The sequence below is a fragment of the Leuciscus leuciscus genome (genome assembly GCF_965113295.1).
Source record: "Leuciscus leuciscus genome assembly, chromosome: 1".
NCBI classification, from domain to species: Eukaryota; Metazoa; Chordata; class Actinopteri; order Cypriniformes; family Leuciscidae; genus Leuciscus; species Leuciscus leuciscus.
Window position 1 is genome coordinate 33,308,602 of NC_138725.1, and position 27,682 is coordinate 33,336,283.

A 27,682-nucleotide genomic window follows, 5' to 3' on the forward strand; every position below is an offset into this window, starting at 1 on the left:
ACCGTAAACTCGCAATTATGTGTTATAAAGTCAGAATTGCGTGATATAAAGTCGCAATTGCGAGAAAAAAAGTCAGAATTCTGAATTTATATTTCGCAATTCTGAGAAATAAAGTCGCAATTATCTTTTAAAATGTTTTATTTTGTGGCGGCGGAAACGAGCTTCCATTAACACCCGCCTTTCACGCGCCTTCCTACTGGGTTAACGTCACCTAATTAATATTAATGAGCTCAGCTTCAATGCGCATGTCTCTTCACTCCGACCGACAGACATTCTTTCTTTCAGGAACAGAGAGACTGAACGGACACATGCGGGAAACACGCGCAGCGATGGATTTTCTCGACAAAAGTTTTTAATTTAAGGTATTCAGATTACATTAATGATGTTGTTTACCAAGAAAACATACTGTAGAATCTTAAAACCTTGCAGAGTTAGAGAACCGTTTGGTCTTCTTACGTGATAGGAATGCAGTTACCACGTGTTTACCATGAGGGCATGGCCGAGTCAGTGAGGAAAAAATGACTAATATGATTAATTTATAATGAAAGCCTTTCTCTTTTTAGACTTTCTCTAGGTAACTTCTGACCTACTATTTTTGCCTTTTATGAACGTTATAAAATCCTTTGACTTGCATTGAATGATAATAGACATAATAATATCTGCTTTGTGACGTGATTAGCATGCGTTTTAACCCTTTAAGCACTGGTTTGTGCACACACTAGAGCCCTGCGCTGCTTTCTGTGCATTGTGGGGTGTAGGATGTGTGCGACAGCACTGCAGGGACTCTGTCCTCTTCTCTCAGTCCTCATGAGAGCTGAGATACTGCAGATCCTGCTACAGTTTCATTATAGAGCTTCAGTGCAGTTTCATTATAGATTTCATATCCTCACTGCAGAATATTTCATGCATTTATTTCTGTTGACATGCAGGATGATGCAGAACAGATGGAGAGAGACAGAAACTGGTTTGGCCTCTGTAAGTGATGCTCGAGTCGCCAAACACTGAAGATCGGCACCATACGCAGAACAACATGTGACTGAATAATTTTGATAAAGATTTGTTCATGACAGACGCTGGAGAAACTCTGTGAGCTTCAAACACACTCACCAGTAAATAAAGTGCAATAAAACACAAAGTGTCCCGAGTCTTATATTATTATCAGTATACGTCAGGGATGGGCAGCTTCGGTCCTGGAGCGCCACTGAAGCTTTCTAATTAATCTGAAGACTTTGATTTGCTGGTTCAGGGGCCTGTACCATGAAGGTAGCTGAACAAACTCGGGGTTACAGGATTAGTTTTGAGTTGACAAAACGATGCAATCAGGCTTTATTGGTACCATGATGCAGCTCATCAACTTTCTCTGTCAACTCAGGCTTTGATCCTTAAGCTATGATTACTCCACGCGCGCGTGCACATAAAAGAGTGACGTCGACGCTGAACAACCAATCCAATCGCGGGTAGTAGAACGAGAGCGATATATTTTTCCGCGGAGGAGCAAGAGATAATCATTCATAATTACGATGAATTTAAATATGTATTTCAAGCTCGAAACAATACGGTCTCTGCAGCCAAAGCAAGATAAGACTGTTGGAGAAAGATTGCTGATTGTTAATGTGTAAGTTAAACAAATACGTTCTATATTTATGTAAAATTATGTATACTATAATATATGTATGTGTAGCCTATGTGTAATATAGCCTATAGCCTATTTTTATAATATATATAAAAATGTGCATATATGTTCTAAGAAAGATTAATATTCATTGATTTTTAGATGCAACCCCAACTCTAAATGTTCTTGGCAGCAGATAAAGACAAAATATAAAAATATAATTCAAAGTGGTGGGTATTTACCACAACCTTTTATTACTTTTGTGAACATTTTATCACAAACACTTGTTTGCAGCAAACAGAAATAAAGAGTTAAATTCAGAAAACCAGAATACACTGGCGGAGGAGTTGGCTCTGAGTAGGTAATAAGGGACGGCCGATTATGGATGTGATTACAGGTGTTGTACAATCTGACCCTGTTGCTGGTTCCTCTAAGCAAGTAACACTGGGTACGTGTGCAATACATTACTACTTTTAAGTTTTAAATATGTCTGACTGTATGTTCTGCAGTATAGGGAAATACAGTGTCCCTGTTGAAGCCAGCACACATACACACACAGTCTCCCACACAGAGGTCAGTATGCAGCAGACAGAACACCAAACATAACCTGCTTTACAACAGTTATGCTTTATATTGGCCTATTTTTATTTATTAGGGTGGAGGAAATGAAGACACTCTGTGTGTTCTCAGTTGCTGATGTGAATGCACTGGGCTTTTTATTATGGCAAACATTTGAATGTGTGGCATAAAAAAGGGACTGGCCCTTACACATCTCTTTATAGGATTTTTCACAACCTGCCACATAAACTGAGGCCTCTACCTCAATGGGCTTCAGAAGAAATGTGAACAAGGTAAGGATTTAAAACCCTTTACATAAATTACAGTCAGTCCTGTGTTTGTAGGAAGTCAAGGAACTTTTTGTGATTTGATGAGCCTCCAGAAAACTTGTAATGATCATGTTTGTGGTGGAATTATGTTTCAGGTGGAAACAGACTCAGTCAGGGCCCTGTACAAAAGGAGTCTTGAACTAGACTGTTCACTAAAGGAGCTGGACTGTGAGCTGAGGTATACTGTAGGTACTGAAAAAATTGGAGATCAAACAGCTGGATAAAACTGATCTCAGTATGTGAACTTATTTAACCAAGTAACACTTTAGTATGAATATTTATTAATGCAACTTTGTCTTGCTCTCTTTCTCCCTCCCATCCCACAAAACCAATAAAACAGTTTGAGACCTATCTGCAGTTTCAATGTGCTTTTTTTAAGTGTAATATTGTATGGTGATTGCATCTACATCTGCACCAGCTGGGTGGTCAAGTGTGATCGGGTCAGTTTCATCGGGGAGAAGCTGGTTTTGTGGTGTTTCTCGCTCCTTTCTACTGGTGGCTATATTGTGCAGAATGGCACATGCAGCCACTATCTGTGATGCCCGCTCTGGTGACTCTTAAGCGCCGAACACAGTTGAAATGTGCCTTTAGGATGCCAAAGGTCATCTCTATCTTCACTCTGGTTTTACTTAGGGCCACATTGAAGCGGTGCTGTGGCCCTGTCTGAGGGTCATGATAGGGGGTTATTGTGTAGGTTTTTCTATCTCAGTTCAAATTAACAGTGTTTTGTACTGTACCAAATTTAACTTGCTTTCCTCAAAGCGCTGACACAACACAGACTCACGGAAAATTTGTGAGACAAGCACTGGAGCCAGGCCATTTGGCATATATTCATGACCACAAGTCGTCTGCAGATGAAATGTTTAGTAGATCATTGTTATATCTGTTAATGTTTCTATTAATTTAAAGATTCATCTCACAGAAAATAATCATCTCACATATTCACATCATCTCTACCTGAACATTAAGGCTGTGATAGGACTTCCTATTAACATAATCTGCCTCATGTTCCCCTAGAGCAGTGGAGATTGGAGCAATAGACTGCATACATGTTGCAATGACTCTAGGGAATCCTATCATAAGATTAACAGAATAATAATAAAAAAGATTTAAAATAATGTATTATATTGTATATAAGTGTCTTGGAGAACCAAGAATACTCAGGAGTGTCCTGTCTGCAGGAGATTGTCAAGACATGAGCCTTCAAATAATCTTGTGTTAAAAAACTTGTGTGAGTCGTTCCTGAAGGAGAGAAATGAGAGGCGTTCATCAGAGTCTGAGGAGATCTGCAGTTTACACAGTGAGAAACTCAAACTCTTCTGTCTGGAGGACAAACAGCCTGTGTGTGTCGTGTGTATTAATTCACAGAAACACGACAATCATAAATTCAGACCCATCGGTGAAGTGGTTTCATCATATAAGGTAAGACGGATTTTAATATGAGGATAAACACTTAAAGGGATAGTGCACCCAAAAATTTAAATTCTGTTATTAATTACTCAACCTCATGTCGTTCCAAACCCTTAAAACATTTTCCTTCATCTTCATAACAAAAATGAAGATCTCTTTGATGAAATCTGAGCGATATCTCCCTCCATTGACAGCAACGCAACTACCACTTTGACGCTTCAGAAAGTTCATAGAGATCGTGAAACTAATCTATATGAATTTAACAGTTGAGTGAGTCCAACTTTTTTTTAGACTTGATTGCTTTATAGGATGAACAGATTTCATTTAGGCTTTTATTCACATATAAACACTGATCAGAAAACATAAACATACGCTCAACTGAACCTGCTTAACGCGCAAGAATAAACCTCTTGCTGAAGCTCAAGCGTGCTGCATAACACAAGAATGAACCTCATTGGTTCTCGCATGTCAAGCGAACATGCCTTAACTTCTGTTTACCACAACTGATGCTTGAGTTGATGAATGTTTATGTTAATAAAGGCCTAAATCCAGTCTGTTTATCATATAAAGCATAGTTTACCAACCTTGGGGTCAATTAATGAGGGGTCGCCAAGCTCACTCTAGTTTGAGGGTTAGGGATGAAACGGTTACCAGTTTGACGATAAACCACGATGCAATTTCTGACGATTAGTATTACGGTTTAATATTTTAATCATCATTAAAATCGTATTTGATTGCCAGGATTTAAAAACCCATAGTAAATCCTGTCCAGTATTAAGCAAAGTAAGTAACAGACACAACATGCAGCGTAGATTTAGTTTCGTTTGAAAAAAATGACGGAAAGAAGTGAGAGGTTTTACATCCTTTACAACGGAGTGCCGAGGGAAATTATATATATTTTTTGTATGAATGAATTCTATGAATCTATCTCTGAAGGGAACTTACTGTCTTGAGAAAAGTTTTGATGACATTTTGAATTTATTAATTCGTTCATTCATTCATTCAGTCATTCATTTTCTTTTCATCTTCCCTTCATGTAACGCGTAGTGTTTATCAGCGCAGCTGCTTTGTTTACAGTTGTTACCGGGGAATTTCTGCTATTATATTATATATATATATATATATATATATATATATATATATATATATATTATATTATATTATATTATAATATTTCTGCTGCTCCATAAGCGCCACCTACTGACAGACAGTAGATTTACATTTTCATTCAGTCTGTTTGTGAAACTCAGACCACATTTCATTAACGATTTTTCATGTTAAAATAAGGGTCTCCTGTACACAAGGTTTGAAACCACTGATATAAAGAAATTGAGTCTCTCCAAATGTTGGACTAAACTGCTCAATTCATTTAGATTAGTTTTACGATCTCTTTATGAACTTTTTGAAGCATCAAAGTGGTAGTTGCGTCACTGTCAATGGAGGAACAGAAATCTCTCAGATTTCATCAAAAAGATCTTCATTTGTGTTCAAGATCAACGAAAGTCTTATGGTTATGATTCACGGGGCAGCTTTTTGAGCAATGTTGCCGTCAACGTGCAACCAGTTGAGACACAGCTGAGACACAGGTCCCACGACCGATCTAAAGGATCCAGATAGAAATTTGTTGCCCATTTTCAATGGGAAAGTGCCCAAGCAACAATCGCTCGACAACATTGCTCAAAAAAGTTGTCTCGTGTATCATCACCTTTACGGGTTGGTGAGTAATTAATGACAGAATATGTAATGGGTGAACTATTCCTTTAAGGTTATGTATTACATAAAAATCTCTCTGTAATCATATTACAGAAATCTCTGGTATCTTATAGATTTTCTCTTTAAATTCCAGGAGGAGCTCAATACAGCACTGAAGTCCTTACAAGAGAAACTGAGACACAATGAAAACATTAAAGCAGAGTTTGAGAAAACATTTCGACACATCAAGGTGAGGATTTATTCTTTTGACATATTTACATGTTTGATTAGAACAGCTGAAATGATTAGTCTGACATAATACCATGTTGCTATATTGGCTGGAACACACACACACACACACACACACACACACACACACACACACACACACGTTGGGTTTTCATGTTTTATGGGGACTTAGACATAATAATTTTCATAATGAACAAACTGTACCCCTAAACATACCGATAATAGAAAACTTTCTGCATTTTTACATTTTTAAAAAAACATCACTTGATTTATAAGCTGTTTTCCTCACAGGGACCAAAAAAATGTCCCCACAAGGACAAGGATTTTGGATATTGCCATCTTTGTGGGGACATATTGTTTCTCACAACATAAAGGTTACCTGAACAACACCCACATACACAACAAACAAACACAGACACACACACACACACACACACACACACACACACACACACACACACACACACACACACACACACACACACACACACAGAGCTGTTCGCGTATAATGTTGATCAACATCTGGAAGCTGGAAGAGGTGTTAGTGAGGCCAGTAGGGGGTGCTCACCCTTTGGTTTGTGTGGGTCCTAACGCCCCAGTGTAGTGACGGGGACACTATACTGTCAAGGAGCACCGTCCTTCGGATGAGACGTAAAACCGAGGTCCTGACTCTCTGTGGTCATTAAAAATCCCATGGCACTTCTCGTAAAGAGTAGGGGTGTAACCCCGGTGTACTGGCCACATTCCACCCATTGGCCCTTAAAGGGTTAGTTCACCCAAAAATGAAAATTCTGTCAGTAATTACTCACCCTCATGTTGTTCCAACCGCGTAAGACCTTCGTTCATCTTCGGAACACAAATTAAGATATTTTTGATGAAATCTGAGAGCTGATCACTTCTCCGTAGGCAGCTAGGTGGCCCAAACTTGCTGGCCCAGAAAAGTTATTAAAGAGATCGTTAATATAGTCCAAGTGACTACAGTGGCTCAATCTTAAGTTTATCAAGCGACGAGAATACTTTTTGTGCGCAAAAACAAACAAAAATAACGACTTTATTCCACTATTCATTTCCTTCTAAGATATTTTGTGTCTTACGCGGTTGGAACAACATGAGGTTGGAACAACATGAGGAACAACATGAGGTTGGAACAACATGATGGCCTCCTAATAATCCCCTTCCATTGAATTGGCTTTAAAATATTAAAACTAAAAATACTAAAAGACTTAAAATATATCAGTGCCATTGTTTTGTCTTAAGATGAACGTCAGTAATGGTTTTATTTTATTTTATTTTTTTAGGCACGTTTATAAAAGCTACTTAAATGTCCTAATTAAACTAAGGCCTAATCCTGGCTTAATCTAAACTCTGTCTGTGAAACCAGGGCTGCTAATTTAAAACTGGGGGATTTGCTGTGTAAGATATTTTTAAATGAAAATATGTTATGCTCTGTTAAAATAATATATTGACATCTTAAGTTTAGTTATACTTTCAAATTATATCACATATGAATGAATCTTCATAAAACACCATTTAAAACAGTGTTGTTTAGTGAAGACTGATGAGATTCATGTGTATTTTCACACTACAGACACAGAACATCTACTAATACAGAACTAGTACTTCAGAAAGTTAAAGTTGTATAGAACTAACCCACATTTCCCCACTCACTCTTCATGCTGCTCCAGAATCAGTTGCGTCTTTGAGATGATTGAAGTGAATGTGATTTTGATTTCAGTCTCAAGCTGAGCACACAGAGCGTCAGATTAAACAGCAGTTTGAGAAGCTTCATCAGTTCCTCAGAGATGAAGAAGAAGCTACAATCACTGCACTGAGGGAGGAAGAGGAGCAGAAGAAGCAGATGATGAAGGAGAAGCTGGAGGAGATGAACACACACATCTCAGCTCTTTCACACACAATCAAAGACATGGAGGACATGATGAAAGCCAGTGACGTCTGCTTTCTGAAGGTCTGATTTCACATCATTGATTGATGATTGATTGATTGATTGATTGAGTTCTTGATGATAAATGTTGTGTTTGTTCTGCAGGAGTTTCCAGTCTCAATGGAAAGGTGAGTGATCTGCTGGTGTCTCTGGTCTCTCTGGTTCTGATCCAAAGCCACTGCAGTTCTGATTCCTGAATGTTGTTCCAGAGTCCAGATCTCACAGCCGGATCCACAGATGGGTTCTGGAGCTTTGATTCATGTGTCACGATACTTGGGCAACCTGCCGTTCAGAGTCTGGAAGAAGATGCAGGACATCGTCCAAAACAGTGAGTCTGGAGAAGATCTGTGCTGTTACACACTGGAAATCATGCATGGGGTTTTCTTGACAAAAGCACTAGATTATTTCAGTTTGTAGAAAGTGAAGATCATACTAGTTCTGGTATACTGAATATGAACTTTCAGACTGAAACACTGAACCTAAAATATAATATTGTGAACTAAAGGAACTTCAATATGTAATTATAATGTGTTACTAGGAACTATTGACAGTCTCTCAAGTTCATGAAGAAAATGTAACATTTTAAATTATTTAACATTTTAAATAATTTTATAATCTCGTTAGAAAGCTGCGGCCAGATTCACAACATTGAGAAGAACTTTAAATATTGTTTTTTAAAGATTGTTCTAAAAACAAAACTTATTAAGAAGAATTCAAAATTTTGAAAATAATTATCTTAAAAATCACATCTTTATTTTATGAAATGCATTGTTAGATTTACCATTTGATGATTCATGTATATTTTGTATTAAACAATCCAACCTTGTGAGTAGGATAATACAATCAGAACTTCAAAACTTCTCAACATATTCCATAAGAACAAGACATTCTTACGGAAATATTTGAGAACTTTTCAATAATTGTTTCAGAATTGGACGTAGAAACAATCAAAAGGTATATTGGAATTTATTGTACGAATAATTTTTTTCATGAATCCTGAATCCATTTTGAAACTGTTTCTAGAAGAAGTGCCTCTTGTATCTTGATTTTTCCATTTTTCAGAAACAATGATGAGGGTCTGTTCAGATAATGATGTGTATCAGAAGAACCTGCTTCAGTTACTTAAAATATGAAAATTATTATTCATTACTAAGTCAAACACAACAGACAGAAACAAAGTATTTAAAACAAATACACACACATTAAGACCCAGTTTAATGAAGATCATCAGATGATACTGTGGTAAATTTTTCTTATTTTCGCACCCGACCCTACTCTAACTGGGTCTCGTCTACAATCGACGTCCCCGAACGTCTACAGTCGACGTTAATAATATCTTATAAATAATAATATACACTCACCTAAAGGATTATTAGGAACACCATACTAATACTGTGTTTGACCCCCTTTTGCCTTCAGAACTGCCTTAATTCTACGTGGCATTGATTCAACAAGGTGCTGAAAGCATTCTTTAGAAATGTTGGCCCATATTGATAGGATAGCATCTTGCAGTTGATGGAGATTTGTGGGATGCACATCCAGGGCACGAAGCTCCCGTTCCACCACATCCCAAAGATGCTCTATTGGGTTGAGATCTGGTGACTGTGGGGGCCATTTTAGTACAGTGAACTCATTGTCATGTTCAATAAACCAATTTGAAATGATTCGAGCTTTGTGACATGGTGCATTATCCTGCTGGAAGTAGCCATCAGAGGATGGGTACATGGTGGTCATAAAGGGATGGACATGGTCAGAAACAATGCTCAGGTAGGCCGTGGCATTTAAACGATGCCCAATTGGCACTAAGGGGCCTAAAGTGTGCCAAGAAAACATCCCCCACACCATTACACCACCACCACCAGCCTGCACAGTGGTAACAAGGCATGATGGATCCATGTTCTCATTCTGTTTACGCCAAATTCTGACTCTACCATCTGAATGTCTCAACAGAAATCGAGACTCATCAGACCAGGCAACATTTTTCCAGTCTTCATCTGTCCAATTTTGGTGAGCTCGTGCAAATTGTAGCCTCTTTTTCCTATTTGTAGTGGAGATGAGTGGTACCCGGTGGGGTCTTCTGCTGTTGTAGCCCATCCGCCTCAAGGTTGTGCGTGTTGTGGCTTCACAAATGCTTTGCTGCATACCTCGGTTGTAACGAGTGGTTATTTCAGTCAAAGTTGCTCTTCTATCAGCTTGAATCAGTCGGCCCATTCTCCTCTGACCTCTAGCATCAACAAGGCATTTTCGCCCACAGGACTGCCGCATACTGGATGTTTTTCCCTTTTCACACCATTCTTTGTAAACCCTAGAAATGGTTGTGCGTGAAAATCCCAGTAACTGAGCAGATTGTGAAATACTCAGACCGGCCCGTCTGGCACCAACAACCATGCCACGCTCAAAATTGCTTAAATCACCTTTCTTTCCCATTCTGACATTCAGTTTGGAGTTCAGGAGATTGTCTTGACCAGGACCACACCCCTAAATGCATTGAAGCAACTTCCATGTGATTGGTTGATTAGATAATTGCATTAATGAGAAATTGAACAGGTGTTCCTAATAATCCTTTAGGTGAGTGTAAATATACTCTAGCTCTGCGTCTACGGTCGACTACTGGCTTCGAGTTCGCAATATATATATTTCGTCTTGATTGGCCGCTGTGACAGTGTGTTTGTCAAACACATTTGCAGCAGCAAAGAAAGCTAAAGTGAAATGAGATCAGGTGATGATGGTTACCTGTTGATGGTTTTATAATCATCATGAAATAGACTGATTCACTGATGTCTTAGGAATCTAACAATTGTTTAGTACCATTAATATATTCACATTACAAACCCTGTGTTACTGCAGCATGAGATTCAGCAATATATATTAATTAAATGATTATAATATAATATATAATTATTAATTAAAATATTAATTTAAAAAATCCATCACAATGCTGAACAGAATTTTGTGATTTTAACTTTTCCAAAATATTTGTTTCACTTGATGAGACAAATATTTGAATCACACATTTAATGTTTGTCGCTGATGCCATTAAACACTGATAATAAAAATGAGTGTGACTCTTAACACTGACAGTGATCAGAGGAAAATGTCTGATGTGTTTGATCAAAAGGACGTGGGTCATAATTCATAATAATCTGTGTTCGGTTCACTCTTGATCATTATATGAAGATCAGAACAAAAGCATCTGTTGATTGTGTCTCATCAGCTCCTGTGATTCTGGATCCAAACTCGGCTTATCCACTTCTCGTCCTGTCTGATGATCTGACCAGTGTGAGATGGAGTGAGAACAAACAACCACTTCCTGATAATCCAGAGAGATTTGATGAGTATTCGTGTGTTCTGGGTTCAGAGGGTTTTAACTCAGGAACTCACAGCTGGGATGTGGAGGTTAAAGAGAGTGAATGGTGGAGACTTGGAGTAACTACAGCTTCAAACCAGAGGAAGGGATGTGATTTCTTTAACACTGATGTCTGGTATGTGGAGTACGGACTGACTGGGTCTGGTTTTCGTGTTGAACAGGATCTTGATCGTGTGAGAGTTTATCTGGACTATGACAGAGGAACAGTGTCATTCTCTGATCCTGTAACTAACACACATCTACACACATTCACAACCACCTTCACTGACACACTCTTTCCATTCTTCTGGTGTTGGTTTTCCTCTCTGAGGATCTTACCGGTCAATAGTCAGTAAATGTTACACCTGTAAGTCTGGATTGACATGCTTTCATCATGTTTCCAATATTTAATTTATATCACATGAGTAAGAGCGCTGTTGATCTGTGATTGGGCTGCAACATGACTGTTGGCTGATCACATGACTGATGGCTGATCACATGACTGTTGGTTGATCACATGGCTGATGGCTGATCACATGACTGATTCAATTCAATTCAATTCAATTCAATTCAATTCAAATTTATTTGTATAGCGCTTTTCACAATACATATTGTCTCAAAGCAGCTTTACAGAAAGTGCATTTCAAAAAAATGTACATAGAAAAATACAGTTAGTTAATCATGCATTAATTTAGGGCATAACATATCGCCGGCGTGGAGTCGTCTCCTCACGGGCTTCGAGTCGTCTCTGCATGGGTGTTGGGGCATCTGAAGTTTCCATGAGAGGCTGGATACAAACTGGAGCTGACGTACTCTATTTACCTCGGGACTAGCGTCCCGAGATAACAACAGAAAAGCAGATGGGAAATAATTAGCGTAGCTGCTGTTCCTAATATTAATGCATTCAATCTGATTCAACTGTAGTATAAAAGGTAAGTATTATGTGAATGCTTGGCTAAAGAGATGCGTCTTTAATCTAGTTTTAAACTGGGACAGCTAATCTGAGCCTCGAACAATATCCGGAAGGCCATTCCAGAGTTTAGGAGCTAAATGTGAAAATGCCCTCCCTCCTTTAGTGGTCTTAGATATCCTAGGAATGACCAGAAGCCTCGAATTTAGTGATCTTAAAGAGCGTGATGGATTTGTAGGGCGATAGAAGTTCCGTTAAATACCCAGGAGCTAAACCATTTAGGGCTTTATAGGTCATTAGTAATACTTTGTAATTGTAGAGATGAAAGAATAGGTGTTATATGATCATATTTTCTTGACCTAGTAAGAACTCTAGCAGCTGCATTTTGGACTAACTGTAGCTTGTTTATTGAGGATGCAGGACAACCAGCTAATAAAGCATTACAGTAATCTAGTCTCGAGGTCATGAATGCATGAACTAACTTTTCAGCATCAGAGACAGATAGCATATTACGTAGCTTAGTAATGTTTCTAAGGTGGAAAAAGGCTGTTCTTGTAACATATGAAATATGATTTTCGAAAGACAAGTTGCGATCTAGTATAACCCCCAGGTCTTTTACTGTAGTGGATAAAGTAACAGGACATCCTTCTAAATTGAAGTTGCATTGTAAGAGGTTTTGTGGGCAGTTTTTTGGACCCATAAGTAATACCTCCGTTTTATTTGAGTTTAATAGCAGAAAATTACACGTCATCCAGTATTTTATATCTTTAACACACTCTGTCAATTTAGATAATTTATTGTTTTAATCCGGTCGTGATGAAATATATAATTGAATGTCATCAGCATAACAGTGGAAATTAATTCCATGTTTTCTTATAATATTACCAAGCGGCAGCATGTATATTGAGAATAGCAGAGGGCCTAATACAGATCCCTGCGGCACTCCATAGTTTACTGACGTTATCTTCGATTTTTCCCCATTTAAACAGACAAAATGGTAGCGGTCTGATAAGTACGATCTAAACCAGCTTAATGCCTGTCCATGAACACCAGTGTAGTTTTGTAGTCGATCTAAGAGTATTTTGTGATCTATAGTATCGAACGCAGCACTAAGATCAAGTAAAACTAGTATTGAGATACAGCCTTGGTCAGAAGCTAAAAGTAAATCATTTGTGATTTTAACGAGCGCAGTTTCAGTGCTATGATGCGGTCTGAATCCTGACTGAAATTTTTCATAGATATCCTTTTCTTGCAAGAAAGAGCACAATTGAGCGGACACAACTTTTTCTAGTATTTTAGACATAAATGGTAGGTTTGAAATGGGTCTATAATTTGCTAGATTATTATGATCTAATTGTGGTTTCTTAATGAGAGGTTTTATAACTGCCAGTTTAAATGTTCTTGGAACATGACCTAAAGATAAAGACGAGTTAATAATATTGAGAAGAGGCTCTTCCACTACAGATAACACTTCTTTCAGTAGTTTAGTGGGTATTGGGTCTAATAAACATGTTGTTGGTTTAGATGCAATGATACGTTTATTTAGCTCTTCCTGTCCTATAGTTGTAAAGCGGCGTAGTTGTTCTTGAGGGGCGATAATTGAGGCTGAATCATAAGACACCATTAAAGATTGTACATTTACAATTGTGTTTCTGATGCTTTCTATTTTCTCAGTGAAGAAGTTCATGAAATCATTACTACTGAACTGTAACGGTATATTTTGTTCGGGTGACGTCTGTTTATTTGTTAGTCTAGCCACGGTGTTAAATAAAAACCTTGGATTACTTTGGTTATTTTCTATTAGTTTGTGGAGATGCTCAGCCCTGGCTGCTTTTAGGGCCTTTTTATAATGTGACATACTGTCTTTCCACGCGATTCTAAAGACCTCTAAATTAGTTTGTTTCCATTTACGCTCTAAATTTCGAGTTTCTCTCTTGATAACATGCGTAGCACTGTTATACCATGGTGCTTTAGTTTTCTCTCTAACCTTTTTTAATCTAATTGGTGCAATGATGTCTAATGTACTAGAGAAAATGGTGCTCATAGTGCTAGTCATTTCCTCTAGTTCATCCGTTTGTTTGGGTTCACTGAGCAGCTGAGATAGATCAGGTAAGCTATTTGAGAATCTATCTATAGTGGTTGGAAGGATTGTTCTGCCTGGTCGATAACGTGGCGCAACATGACAAATTTCAGCAGTACGTATTATGCAAGTTACCATGTAATGATCAGTGACATCATCACTTTGCGGTATAATATCTATATCGCTTGGATTGGTTCCATGTGATATAATTAAATCTAGCGTATGATTAAGACGATGAGTGGGACCAGTAACGTTTTGCTTGACCCCAAAGGAGTTTAATAAATCTGTAAACGCAGCCCCTAACGCATCATTTGGATTGTCTACGTGCATGTTAAAATCTCCAACAATTAATGCTTTATCGACATTGACTAATAGGTCTGATAGAAAATCTGCAAACTCTTTTAGGAAATCAGCGTAAGGCCCAGGCGGTCTATATACGGTAGCCAAGGCTAGAGATAATAGGGATTTATTTCTTACATCTAAGAGTGTAACATTTAGTACAAGTACTTCAAACGAATTAAACCTGTGACCTGTTTTTTGAGTAACATTAAGAATGTCTTTATAGATGGTTGCAACACCGCCACCACGACCAATCAGACGGGGCTCATGTTTATAACAGTATCCAGGAGGAGTAGACTCATTAATACCGAAATAATCATTTGGTTTAAGCCAGGTTTCAGTAAGGCAAAGTACATCGAAACTATTATCTGTGACCATTTCATTTACAATAACTGCCTTAGGTGTGAGCGATCTAATGTTTAGAAGACCCAGCTTTATAAATTGTTTTTGTTCACTAATATTGAGATTTTCTGGTTTAATTACAATTAGATTTTTCCTAGATCCTACAGTAGATTTAATGTTTGACCTCACTAAACGAGGAATAGACACAGTTTCAATATAATGTTCTACATTGGTACTTATATCAATTAAGTTTGGACAGCAAAGAGTGTGATTTGGACTTTGACTTACTAGTCATATGGTGTGCAACGCCTTGGAGATGTTGTCCGACAGAAGAGCCGCTCCGATTCTGCTGGGGTGAAGTCCATCAGCACGGAAGAGCCTAGGTCGCTCCCAGAACAGATTCCAATTATTTACAAAGAGCAGTCTCTGTTCGTTACACCATGACATTAACCATTCATTTAGAGCAAATAATCTACTGAACCTTTCATGTCCTAGTCGGTACGTGGGAAGTGGTCCAGACACGATGATCGTTGTTTCAGGCGATGTGCTGCGTACCGTCTCGATCAGGCTCCTGTAGTCCTTCTTCAGAACCTCTGTCTGCCGCAGCCTGATGTCGTTCGTTCCCGCGTGCAGCACGACAGCTCCGATGCGCTCGTCACCATTCAGGATCTCGGGGACCTGTGCAGCCACATCGAGAACACGAGCACCAGGAAAGCAGTGAGTGCGCACCTTACCTTTACCTGAGGTAGCGTGTACATGCCGGACGATGGAAGTGCCGGTGATCACAGCGTCGCGTCCCGTCTCGCGAAGAGGGGAGAAGTGGTTCCGGGTGGAGATCTCGAAAACCGGGAGGGGCGGAGAGGTCCTTGCTCTGGTCCTGGCTCGCGTCTTCCGCTGTGGAATCACCCAGGGTCCGTGGTGTTGTGTCGGTGCCGGAGTGAATGAAACCAGGGATGATCGCGTCCTGGTTGCTCGCGTCCTGTGCAGAGAAACACACGGAGTAGACGAGGTCGGAGTCAAAAGGTTACTAACCACTGACTTGTGAGCATCAGCGCGTGATGTTTCAAGCGCTGATCGCCGATCTCGCAGCTCGGCTTGTCTCTCTAGTAGGTCAACTAAAAATCAACTGGAAATCTGCTTTTCCACCGAGTCCAACTCTAGCTGCACAGAATGCAGCTCGAACGTGTCCTCACCTGCACTCAAAGGTAACGTTAGACACACATCCGATATATTCGCCATTATAGCAGATGTGCTATAATGGCGAATTATAGCTTTAAGTGATACAGGTGTAAAAAAGACGATCAATAGGCGCGGCCACGCGTGTAATGCTAGCGGGCTAAGGCTAGTAGCGGAAGTTCGGAAAGTTGGATATAAGTAGCGATATCAGAGCAATCCAATTGTTTTTTAAATAGAATAGTATTCCAGATATGTTCACACGCTGTAAAAATGAAAGTGTTCGTTTGTAAAAGAGTGTAAAGAAGAAAATCACGGTTTATGAATTAATTCGACGGAGCTCCAAACACAACAACGCACTCAATCGCGACGCATGCGATTGATGGCTGATCACATGACTGTTGGTTGATCACATGGCTGATGGCTGATCACATGACTGATGGCTGATCACATGACTGTTGGTTGATCACATGGCTGATTTTCAGCACTACAGCAACACTCACGCTCTCATATTGCTGTTATACAACAAATCAAAAAACAAGTAGTTAGAAAGTTTATTCATCTTTAAAAATAAAAAAAATCTGTAAAATTGTGTTCATAGGGTCTGTCCCATATTGTCTGTTGAGGTGTTGATATCAAATCAATAATTTTACTCTCAATATATCCAGATATTTTCAGGGTTTCAGGCACGGAAAACCTGCAAATATCAGGGAAATTTAAAATTGTGATTTCCATGCCAGGAAAAGTTATGTAAAAGGTGCTCAGTGTCTCTGGGAATCACTGAAATCTTTGAGTTTGACAGTTTCAGACCACATTTTGATGATCCCTTGTATAAACTAACACATGTGTGATTTCACAGTTTCATTATAATTTTCAGAAAGAAAGATTAAATGTTTGGCTTGATCAGGTTTAAAGCGTGGTAAAATTTTGTTTAACCCCTGATTTTTCTTTTTCTTTTTTTTCTCTGAAATAGCCAAGTCAAATTTTTCTACGTAGAGCTTTAAACAAGATTGTATTAAAGCAGCTTTATGTTGTATTCTCTTGTTTATTGCGTGAGTAAAAAGCACACACACTTCTGTGGCCTCTTCCAAGCCTCGCATTTATTGAACTCCCCAACAATGTCCCCTCCTGGGCAGAAACAGTACTTGGGATCTAAACCATGTAACATTATGTTATGTAGTTATGCAGTACACGTTATGTAGTTCCACTACATAGATTATCCCACACTCTACACTAATAATGATGATCATGATTGATCATAATCTCCCCTTTTAACAGAAGCAAAAATAAAAAAAAACAATGACATATTTTGCTTAGTAGACATCGCTTAGAGAACAACTCAACGATGAGCAATAAACAATATCTTTTGTACAGATAAACATTACCTGAAAACTGTTCATTCCAGGCTACGAAAAGTTATGAAAACACATTATCAACAGATACACATGTATATACACTGCTTGACTACTGTAAGAACAGTCCCCTAAGGCTACAGTGGAGTGACTATAAATCCAGTCTTTTAGGTTTTACGACTGGCCTCCCAGATCTGGTTCTGGTTACTGCTCCTGTTGGACTGACAGAATATGTTTGGGGTGCCAGTGCATTTTGTGTCTCTGTACTGTTCTCAGACAACTGGAAACCAGCATGGGTGTCACAACCACCCTCCTTTACATGCTTAGGAAAGAGGAAATGACGGTTCCTACGAACAATTCCATGAGGCACATCCACCCGGTAAGAACAGGGTGTTGGATGTTTCTCCACCACAGTTCCAGTCACCTTTTGATCTGTGACCCACACCTGATCGGCAGGTGAGAGCTTATTCAGGTCATGCACTCTATGCCGTTTGTTGAAATATCTCATATCTGCTCTTCTTTTCTCTCTCTCTCAAACACTTATGGCGGTGCCATAAGGTAACAAAGGGTCCAGTAGTCTTGGGAGGGTTCTCCGTTGCTGCATGGATGCTTCGGGCTACTGGTGACATGTCTGAATCCATAAGCACCTGCGAATTCTGAGAAAGTGCTGGATGAGAACTGTGGCCCATTATCACTCACTAATGTCTCTGGGATGCCATGGCGTGCAAAGATAGACTTTAGGTGTGTAGTGACATCTGCAGAGCTGGTGAGTGAAAGATTTGCCACCTCAACATAACATGAATAGTAATCCACAACTAAAAGATAAGTTTTCCCTTTCAGGACAAACAGATCTGTCCCTAGCTTTTGCCAGGGCCTCTCAGGAAGATCTGATGGGATCAACGGTTCAGTGTGATTAGTGCGCTCTTTAATGCAAGCATGGCATTTCAGAACTAGCTTGTTCAACTGCTGGCTAAGTCCCGGCCACCACACACTTTGCCGTGCATGTGCTCTGCATTTAACTACGCCTTGATGCCCTTCGTGGAGCCTGTCGAGGACATAATTCCGCAATGCAGAGGGAATGACGAGTCTTGTACCTTTCAGAAGAAGGCCGTCGTGAACAGATAGGTAAGCTCGCTCGGACCAGTAAATCTTCTCAGTCCCTGTACAACAACATTTTCATGACATTTGAGAAAACACTGTCTGATTTGAGGTGCTCTCTCAGGTTGTCCAGGAAAGATTGACTTGCTGGGAGATGCTCATCTCTCACATGCCCAGGTCAGCCCAAGGGCCTCCTTTTCTACTTGCGTGTATCTTTGCTCAATAGGAGTAAGAGACCGCGACGCGTAGGCAACAGGTCTCCAATCGACACCCTCTTTTTGCAGCAGGACTGCTCCCAGTCCATACGATGATGCGTCTGCAGATACTTTGAGTTGCTTGTTTGCATCATACAAGGCCAGCACTGGAGCAGATGACAAGTCTTCTTTCAAGTTCTTAAAGGTCCCATTGCATGAAAATTTCACTTTATGAGGTTTTTTTAACCTTAATATGAGTTTCCCTAGCCTGCCTATGGTCCCCCAGTGAAGGGGAAGATGATTGTGGAGGGGAGAGTCATCTTCCAGAATCTGACAGTAAGTTTTGGGAGTTCATTTTTAGTCCATCTCTGCAAAACGGACTTCAGGGTAGGAGATGGACTAAAAATAAACTCCCAAAACTTATTAAAACATATTCTGGAAGATGAATTCTTCAAGTAGTGGTAGAAGAGGATATGGTGCTGGTCCATCAAGAGTCACTCTCAATCTGTCTTTCTATAAAGCCTATAAAAAACAATCTTCATGTATTTTACTACACTTCAGCTTGTGATTCTTATTAAGTGGGGGTCATTTTTAGGATTCTTTACCTAACCCAAGTCTCTGAGATCCTGACACCTTGCTCTTCTGGAGACTCCAGGTAGGTTGCAGTTCTGGAAAATGGTGGCGCTGGAGACTAAAGGGTTCCTGATGATTTCACACCTAAGTCTTCACCTTAATTCTTAATTCTTTTGCAGTTAACATGTGTCTTTTCTTCTCCACCTGTTTTTGTCTGACCCTGACCAATGAGAATTTCACTTTCCAATGGTCATGCCTTAACTGCAATCTCTAGTATTGCATTAGTATTGCATCCTTCTCATGGGGATTTAATAATGTTTGACTTTTCAGTCTGAATTAAATCTTTTTTTTTTGGCTTATTTTATCTGTAAAAGAAAACTTGCCTAATAATTATGCACACCTGAATATAAGGCGTTTTTTATTTCCAGCCTTCATGAACAATTATATATCACTTAGTTAATAGTAGTTATTACAATTAATGTGGTTTGGAATTGGTAAAATGTGCCTGAAAAAAAGAAATATTATCAGAAAATCAACGTGCTTAATAATTCTGCACGCACTGTATACAGAAAGCGATCAAAGAACAATCCCTTTCCAGTCGCCCAAGCTGTCAGTCACACAGCGTGAGTTTATCTGGACACTTGCCAAAACTCGTTATGAAATCAATGACGCTGTTACACTGCACAACGAAGCTCTTACTGTACTTACCTCATGTTTGTATTGGTGAAATCATTAGTGAGAGTGCAGAAACTGCGTTGCAATGATAAGATCTTCATTCACGCAATCAACAGGCTGTCACCTGCTCAATGCTCATCACTGCAACCTTTTATGTGATGGGAATAGATCTAAATACTTAAAAAACTTCTCACGATTCGTTAATCCCGATAGCTGTAATAGTAAAAATGTATAATAGCTGTAATAGTAAAAGTTTTCGAGAGAGTTCCACATGTAATGCGAGATATTTCATATGCAAGCATGTCAGCCAATCAAAGCAGTGGGCGTTTACACTGAAGTCTCACAGCAGACTTCAAACTTCAAACAGAGTGTTCAAATCAGAGGCTAAAATCAGGCTAGGAAATATGCCTTTTATTTCTAAATTATAACAACTTTTGATCTAAAAAACATACTAACATTATAAGGGCACCCAAGGAAACATTCTAAAATAATCCATGCAATGGGACCTTTAAAAGCTTTATCTTGTTCTTCCCCCCAGAACTAACTATTTTTCTTGGACAGGAGATCTCTGAGTGGTTTATCTTTTTCCGCCAGATGGGGAATGAATTTTCCCAGCTGGTTGACCATACCAAGAAAACTCCTTAGCTCACTGACGTTTGTTGGCTCTGGCATCTCCTGGACCGCTGCGGTCTTGGCTGGGTCTGGTTGCACTCCTCTGTCTGAGATAATGTGGCCAAGAAACTTGACTACACGCTGCGACAAGGCACATTTGTCTAAGTTAAGGGTGACGCCAGCATTTTCCATCTTTTGGAGCACTGCGTGAAGGCGCACATCATGCTCCTCTTGAGAACGGCCCCACACCAGCACATCGTCCATGTGACAGACCACACCGTCCAGGCCCTCAGTGATTTCAGTTACCAGGTAGTGATCAGGTGCCGATGCGATACCGAAGGGCAAACGATTGAAGAAATACCGCCCAAACGGTGTGATAAAAGTCGTCAGCTTGGCAGACTGCTTTGCTAGAGGTATTTGCCAAAATCCCATGTTTGCATCTAACTTGCTAAAAACACAAGCTCCCGCTAACAACCCAAGAGTCTGTTCAACTGAAGGAAGTATGAATTTCTCCCTTTGCACTGATTCGTTAAGCTTTAAGTCAACACAAATGCGTGGATCACCTGACTTTTTAGGCACCACGACAATGCCTGCACACCACTCAGTGGGTTCTTCCACCCTGCTTATGACCCCCATCCGCTCAATGCGTTGTAGTTCATTTTTTACTTTTGGCATGAGTGGAAGAGCGATGCGTCGTGGAGTTTTGAGGGAAAATGGAACTGCTCCTGGCCTCAGTTCAATGTTATAAGGCCTCTGTAACAGTCCTAGCCCACTGCACAGCTTTGGATAGCGTTCCTGTAGTGTGTGAATGCTTACGCCATCAACACGTGTGACAAGACCCAGTTTGGTGATAGCGGGTCTTCCTAGCAGTGGCGAATGAAGACTCTTAACAACATACACATCCTTCAATATGTGCTTGTCTCATTTCAGAAGCAGCATGTTTGCAACTCCAATCACGCTAAGTGGTGAACATCCAGGTCCAAGTAAAGGCTTGGTCACTCTCTGGAGTGCTGGTTTGTTGCCCTCTTTAAATATCTTGTGGAACACATGGTCTGGCATAACAGTGACAGTGCCTTTGTCGATTTTGAACTGTACTTCACAGTCTTATATTTTAATATCGATCAACCAGGGGTCACCCTCGGCAACCACAGTGCCTAAAAATATGCCAGGGTCTTGTTCTTGAATCTCATTCACCTTTCTGGATGAAGCACACACCTTTTGGTAATGTCCCCTCTTCCCACAGGCATGACAGAGTAGCCTACAGTATTAGCAGGGCAGTGCGCTTTCGGATGAAATGGGCTTTTTCCACACTTGTGACATCTTGACTGTGACTGTTTGAATTTGTCTTTTGCTCCATGAGCACTTTTGACTCTCTGCCTTTTACTTATGACTCTATCAACAGAGTCAGACGTTTTGGCATTAATGCATTCACCACGCAAGTTACTCTGCTGCTGCTTCACTGCCTCAGTCTGTCTCGCCATATCAATGGCCTTTTCCAGTGTTAGATCTTTGTCTAACTGCATTCGCTCTGACAGACGTATATCATTTAAACCAACGACTAACCTGTCTCTGATTAATTCATCGTGCAGTGTCCCATATTTGCAGTGCTCAGCCAAGGAATACAGTGCAGTCACAAAGGAGTCGATTGGTTCGTTTTCTCCTTTTTTTCTCATGTTGAAATGTGCTCTTTCATAAATTACGTTTTTCTTCACAACAAAGAACACGTGAAAACCCTCCTTTACTGCGTCGTATCGCTCACTGTTTTCGTTCGTCAAATTCAGCCCCTTCAAAATGTCGTCCGCTTCATCGCCCATACAGTACATGAGTGTATTTATTTGATTGGCTTGCGTGGAAGTATGGAGATTACTGGCCTGACGGAAACGTTCGAACCGTCGGATCCATCTTTCCCATTCGGTAGGTTTGGAGAAGTTAAATAGCTCAGGTGGCTGGATGCTGAATGTAGCACACGGGCTCGGCGCGGGCGGCTCTCTCCCCGGCAGCTGCATCACCTAGAGTGCGTTGTCCTCCTGCCGCTTGTTCCATGACTTTGCGACTTCCAACTAATAAAACTTCACTTGCCCCGAAACAAAACTTCTTCCGCAAGCTTATTAGAGTATCCTACTCTGACACCATGTCGTATTCTCTTTGTTTATTGCATGAGTAAAAAGCACACGCACTTCTGTGGCCTCTTCCAAGCCTCACATTTATTGAACTCCCCAACAATGCCTCCTCCTGGGCAGAAACAGTACTCGGGATCTAAACCATGTAACATTATAGCCCCTTTCACACAGCGCTTTGAACTCGGGAAATTGCCGGCAAATTGCCAGAGTGCCTTCTGTGTGAGCGCAGCCGGGTTGGGGACCTAGTAACATTGGCGTGTTCAGTCCCGGAACGTGCGCTGTGTAAACAAAAGCCGTAATAATGCCGTGTTGTAATGATGACGCTGAAGCCGGGATCGTCCGCCAGCTGTGAAACGGTATGTAATGCGTAAGTTTATGATCGAATCAGAGAAAAAAATGCACAAGCGTGGTTTCTCGAGAGAGTAATCGCAGCTCATAAGCAAACTTAAGACGCTGCTGAGACATTACAAGTCACATGTCACGTGTCTTTACGGGATTATTATGGGTTGTGTGCAGGGCTGGACTGGGACAAAAAATCGGCCCGGGCATTTTGGCCCAGACTGGCCCACTATATGATCATAAACACCACCCATCTTTGCACGCCCTTAATTATATGCATATCAACTCCTATTCCTTAAAACCACTAATGCCATGTAAAGAGTGAGTATAGGAACGAGTGAAAATTTGACATTTATTAATTAATACAGTTGAACTATACTCCACAGTGATGAATCCTAAAACAAGCTATAAGCTGCAATGGCATAATACCAGTGTTTCTCACAGGATTTTTGGTAAAACTGTGGTGGGTGGACCTTGGTTCTTCTAGGGGGGTCTGGGGGCATGCCCCCCCGTGAGAACATTTTGTGCATTTTAATGTTAAATTGATCAATCTGGTGCACTTTGAGAGTTCAAAATGAAAAGCTCCAACCCATATTCAGTGTGCAAATTAAACAAATTCAAACCTCTTTTAGTTACAGTGTCTATTTACATTACACCTACTACATAATAATAGTTATAATATTAATCCAATGACAGTAATAGCCATATTTTGTAAAACAAATGCACTAAAAAATAAAGGAAACTTTCATAATTAGTTTTGTACCAATTTCTATACTTGAAAGAGATAAGCACATGATCTTTTATTTTGACGCAAACTGCATCAAGCTTTTATTTTGGCGGAAAACAAGGTTTACAAACGCCTCTCATTACATTTCTAGTGAATTGCGGTAATCGTCTTTATATACTGTCTATGTAATCGTCAACTATGCAGATGTAGAAATAATCTGTAACTGGGTTATGGGTTCCTACACTCGATCATGACATAACGTTAGCTTAGCTGCTAAGTGTTTTGAAAGTAGTTCTGCTTACCGCAGGCTCTACACTTTCTCATCTCTCTCCTGATCCTCCTCACTATCATCATCATCACTGGAGCTGATGAAGGGCAGAAAACATATATTTTGACACATTTTACAGTGTCTGCTTTAAGGGCCTGGTTCTATTTTTTCACGCTATTTCTCTGCACAATCCTTGCGTTTCTTCTCCATCTCGCAGACTATTTTGACAGATACACACTGACACTGCTGCACGCTCGCTCACTCGTTTAAAGTTGTGATTGGGCCAGCCCAGTGTCAATCAAGAAAAGAACCAATGGGCCGCTGATCTAAGTGTTTCATGGGCTGGTCTGTCAGAAAAAAAAACTAACACTGACTTTTTTTTTACCACTGCATTACACCGGCACAAACCCAGCGCCGCCAATTAAGCAAAACAAAACAAAACGAATGGGCCGCCGATGTACACATTTTATGGGCCAAAAAAAAAAAAAAAAATTATGTATGAGATGTATCGGCCCAAAAAGCACGTCGGCCCACCGGGCAAATGCCCGATGGACAGTCCAGCCCTGGTTGTGTGTGAATTCACACTCTCTGATTCCGGAAAATTACTGGCGAATTACTAAATTACTAAAATCAAACGAACCCAGGTCAAATCCCGGGTCACTTTATCCGTGTCTTTTCCGGAATCTCTGTGTGAAAGGGGCTTATGTTATGTAGTTATGTAGTACATGTTGTGTAGTTCCACTACATAGATTATCCCACACTCTACACTAATAATGATGATCATGATTGAAATTTGTCTTAAAGCCTTGATTGAAAGTTTTAAAATATATGAAGCAGATCTACAAAAGACAATATATTGCCATTATTCAGATCAATGTAAATAGTTCCAAAAGAAGACAAAATAAATAAAGGAATAGAAATACTTTACTTGCTTTTGTAAATTTGTAAAAATCAGTCCTCGCAGCCACTGTGAGCAATTCGGTTGTTAAGTCGTGACGTAACCACTCTCCGATAATACTCTTTCCGGGTCCAAAGTCCAGGTCCTCTCTACCTACCTACCGCTTTCGCTAGTGTTTTGGTTATTATTGAGTGTTTTTACAATGCCGCAGTGCTGTGTTCCGTGTCCCGAGCTAACTCACTTCAACCTCGTAAATCTTCTTTTTCATTGATGCCTGGACTCTACCCTTAATTATGCTACCTGAGTGATGAGCTACACTAACCACTCTGTTGGTGTTAAAGGAATTTAAACCCTTTTTGACCGCCAAGGGTGCCTCACTAAGAAGGACGTGATCGTAAATAAATTTACAGGTTCCACCATTGTTATTTCTGGACGAGAGGAGCGCTTGGACCCAGAAAAGGCTATACGTCACTCGTGACGTCAGACTTAACAATCGGATTGAGACTTCAGTGTAACTTTACTGAGACCTAGTGCTGAAATTGTGCAACTGACTGCAAACGTGAATATATTGACTAAAATGTAGCTTTAGCTACATTACAAGATCACAGTCGACAAACAAGAAATATCCGGTCTAATAACTCAATGAATTTATAATAATCATTAAGTTAAACAATACCATACCCGGACTGGCCGTTCATCTCACTTAAATTGTCTAACTTTGACCTTTGTAGGCCAGCCGGCAGTTCGCATCACACTGGTTCCCTCCACAAAAACCCAATAGGATTTTTCTATAGGCTTTTGGATTATCACTAAAACAAGCTCTGTGATCAACAAACGTTTATGATACTTGCATGTTTTGTCCATCAAGATACTTTTCACAGATGAAAACAAAAGCCTTATGATTTTGAAGCCTAAATGCAGTCGCCAGAAGTAAAAAGCTAAAGTAGGCTATAAACGAACGACACCACGGTCCCACGACTTCAACGTCACCATCACTGAGCTTCCCACAACTCTTTCAGTTTTTATATAAAAACATTTTCCCTGAACGTTTGAGTTAGAATAGTTTGTAAGAGCGCAGTTATAAACACAACAATGCTGTAAAAGTGGACTGAGTTTATCTGTTCGGCTGACGACGTTTAATCTCCTCGACAGACTCTCTCGTCCTCATTTAGACACTTGTTAGCAACCGCAATTTTCAAGACATGCAACAGCTTTAAAAAACCTTACGAGTGGGGTAATACTGATGTATTTTATGTCGTAGAATAAAACGTGAAAGTGTCTTGAGCTTGTGTTCACCACAGACCTTATTTCTAACCAAAACCCCATTAAAAAAATGTATCTACTTAGTGCAGTTCCTCAAGGGTATGGACACATACCAATACGCACAAACAAAGGTGTAAGACAACCAAGGGACCATTGCACTAGCCAGAACCCCAATCTGTAGGCAAAGGTGCAAACACATTGATCTCAAATACCATTTCATAAGGGAAACTATACATTATGGAAAGAAAATCTTGGAATATTGTCCCACGGAGGACATGGTTGCTAATATTATTGCAAAGCCAGCCACTAAACAAAAATTAAAGAGGTTTGTCCGAGACATGTTTGGCACTTAAGAGTGTAAAAATTTATGTTTACATTATAAAGAAAAGTCTTATTTGTTTTTGTAACTAAGAGCGAGTGGGGGTGTTACACTCTTACAGATTGTAATACGGTATCATTCGAATATTGTTCTATTCGAACAACAATGCTGTAAAAGCGACTACGACAAGGAGTAAATATTGTTCTATTCGAAGGTATTACGGTTCGAATGTGATGACATGACGTTGTTACGTGATTACGTTCCAAAAAAAAAATTCCTGTTGAAGTTTTTGCTGAATAAAGCTGCTGAGGAGAAGAATAAGTTTTGTTTCGTTTGTTTTCCATAACGGAGTGATGGTGAACTGCACACTCAAGTTTAACCCGTCCGTCCGTCCGTCCGTCCATGTAGGATGTGTGCGACAGCACTGCAGGGTCTCTGTCCTCATGAGAGCTGAGATGCTGCAGATCCTGCTACAGTTTCATTATAGAGCTTCAGTGCAGTTTCATGTTTCTAGATTTCATATCCTCACTGCAGAATATTTCATGCATTTATTTCTGTTGCAGAACAGATGGAGAGACAGAAACTGGTTTGGCGTCTCTGTAAGTGATGCTCGAGTCTCCAAACACTGAAGATCAGCACCATAAGCAGAACTTCAACATGTGAATGAATCATTTAGATAAAGATTTGTTCATGACAGACACTGGAGAAACTCTGTGAGCTTCAAACACACTCACACTCACCAACAAATAAAGTGCAATAAAACATTTTGAGTACAACAAAAAAGTGTCCTGAGTCTTTTATTATAATCAGTATACGTCAGGGATGGGCAGCTTCGGTCCTGGAGCGCCACTGAAGCTTTCTAGTGAAGACTTTGATTTGCTGGTTCAAGTGTGTTTGATTTAGGGTTGGAGCTGAACTCTATGGAATATCATATCTGCCAAAATAATAAATAAATATACAAATGAATGTAGAAAAAATAGATGTATTATCTATACTTTTATTTCCTAGTAATGTATAATGGTATTTTTTTCCCCCATATGTTATTTCATTTTTGTATTTATGTAGTTATTTATGTCTTTCAGTACATTTATTTATTTTCACACTTTTACATTTCATCATCCGTATACAAATTAAGGATGTGTGTTTTATACCTCAGACAGCAATGTGACAAAGGTGAAGCTTTGAGGCCACAGTGTGTGAGGGAAAGATTATATAAAACAACAACACAAATCAGGAACTCCACCCTCTTACAACACTTACCA

The 27,682-nt window shown here is 39.8% G+C and overlaps 1 protein-coding gene and 1 long non-coding RNA gene across 3 annotated transcripts; both read left to right on the top strand.

The window, feature by feature from the left end:
* Nucleotides 1-212: 212 nt before the first annotated feature.
* On the top strand, nt 213-2,850 carry LOC309478139. 2 transcript variants are annotated; one of them, XR_014198818.1, is made up of 3 exons: nt 213-362; nt 930-2,463; nt 2,595-2,850. It is a non-coding gene; the product is annotated as an uncharacterized lncRNA (long non-coding RNA). The 2 variants fall into 2 exon arrangements; XR_014198819.1 differs by having other exon boundaries at nt 930-2,185; nt 2,268-2,850.
* A 792-nt stretch (nt 2,851-3,642) lies between these two features.
* On the top strand, nt 3,643-12,275 carry LOC309495588 (E3 ubiquitin-protein ligase TRIM39-like; the record flags this gene model as incomplete). The annotated part of the gene is made up of 6 exons (XM_082165384.1): nt 3,643-3,921; nt 5,756-5,851; nt 7,586-7,816; nt 7,898-7,920; nt 8,002-8,120; nt 11,007-12,275. Coding segments are annotated over 6 exons (1,236 nt in total), but the record flags the coding sequence as incomplete, so codon positions are not given.
* Between the last annotated feature and the right edge of the window lie 15,407 nt (nt 12,276-27,682).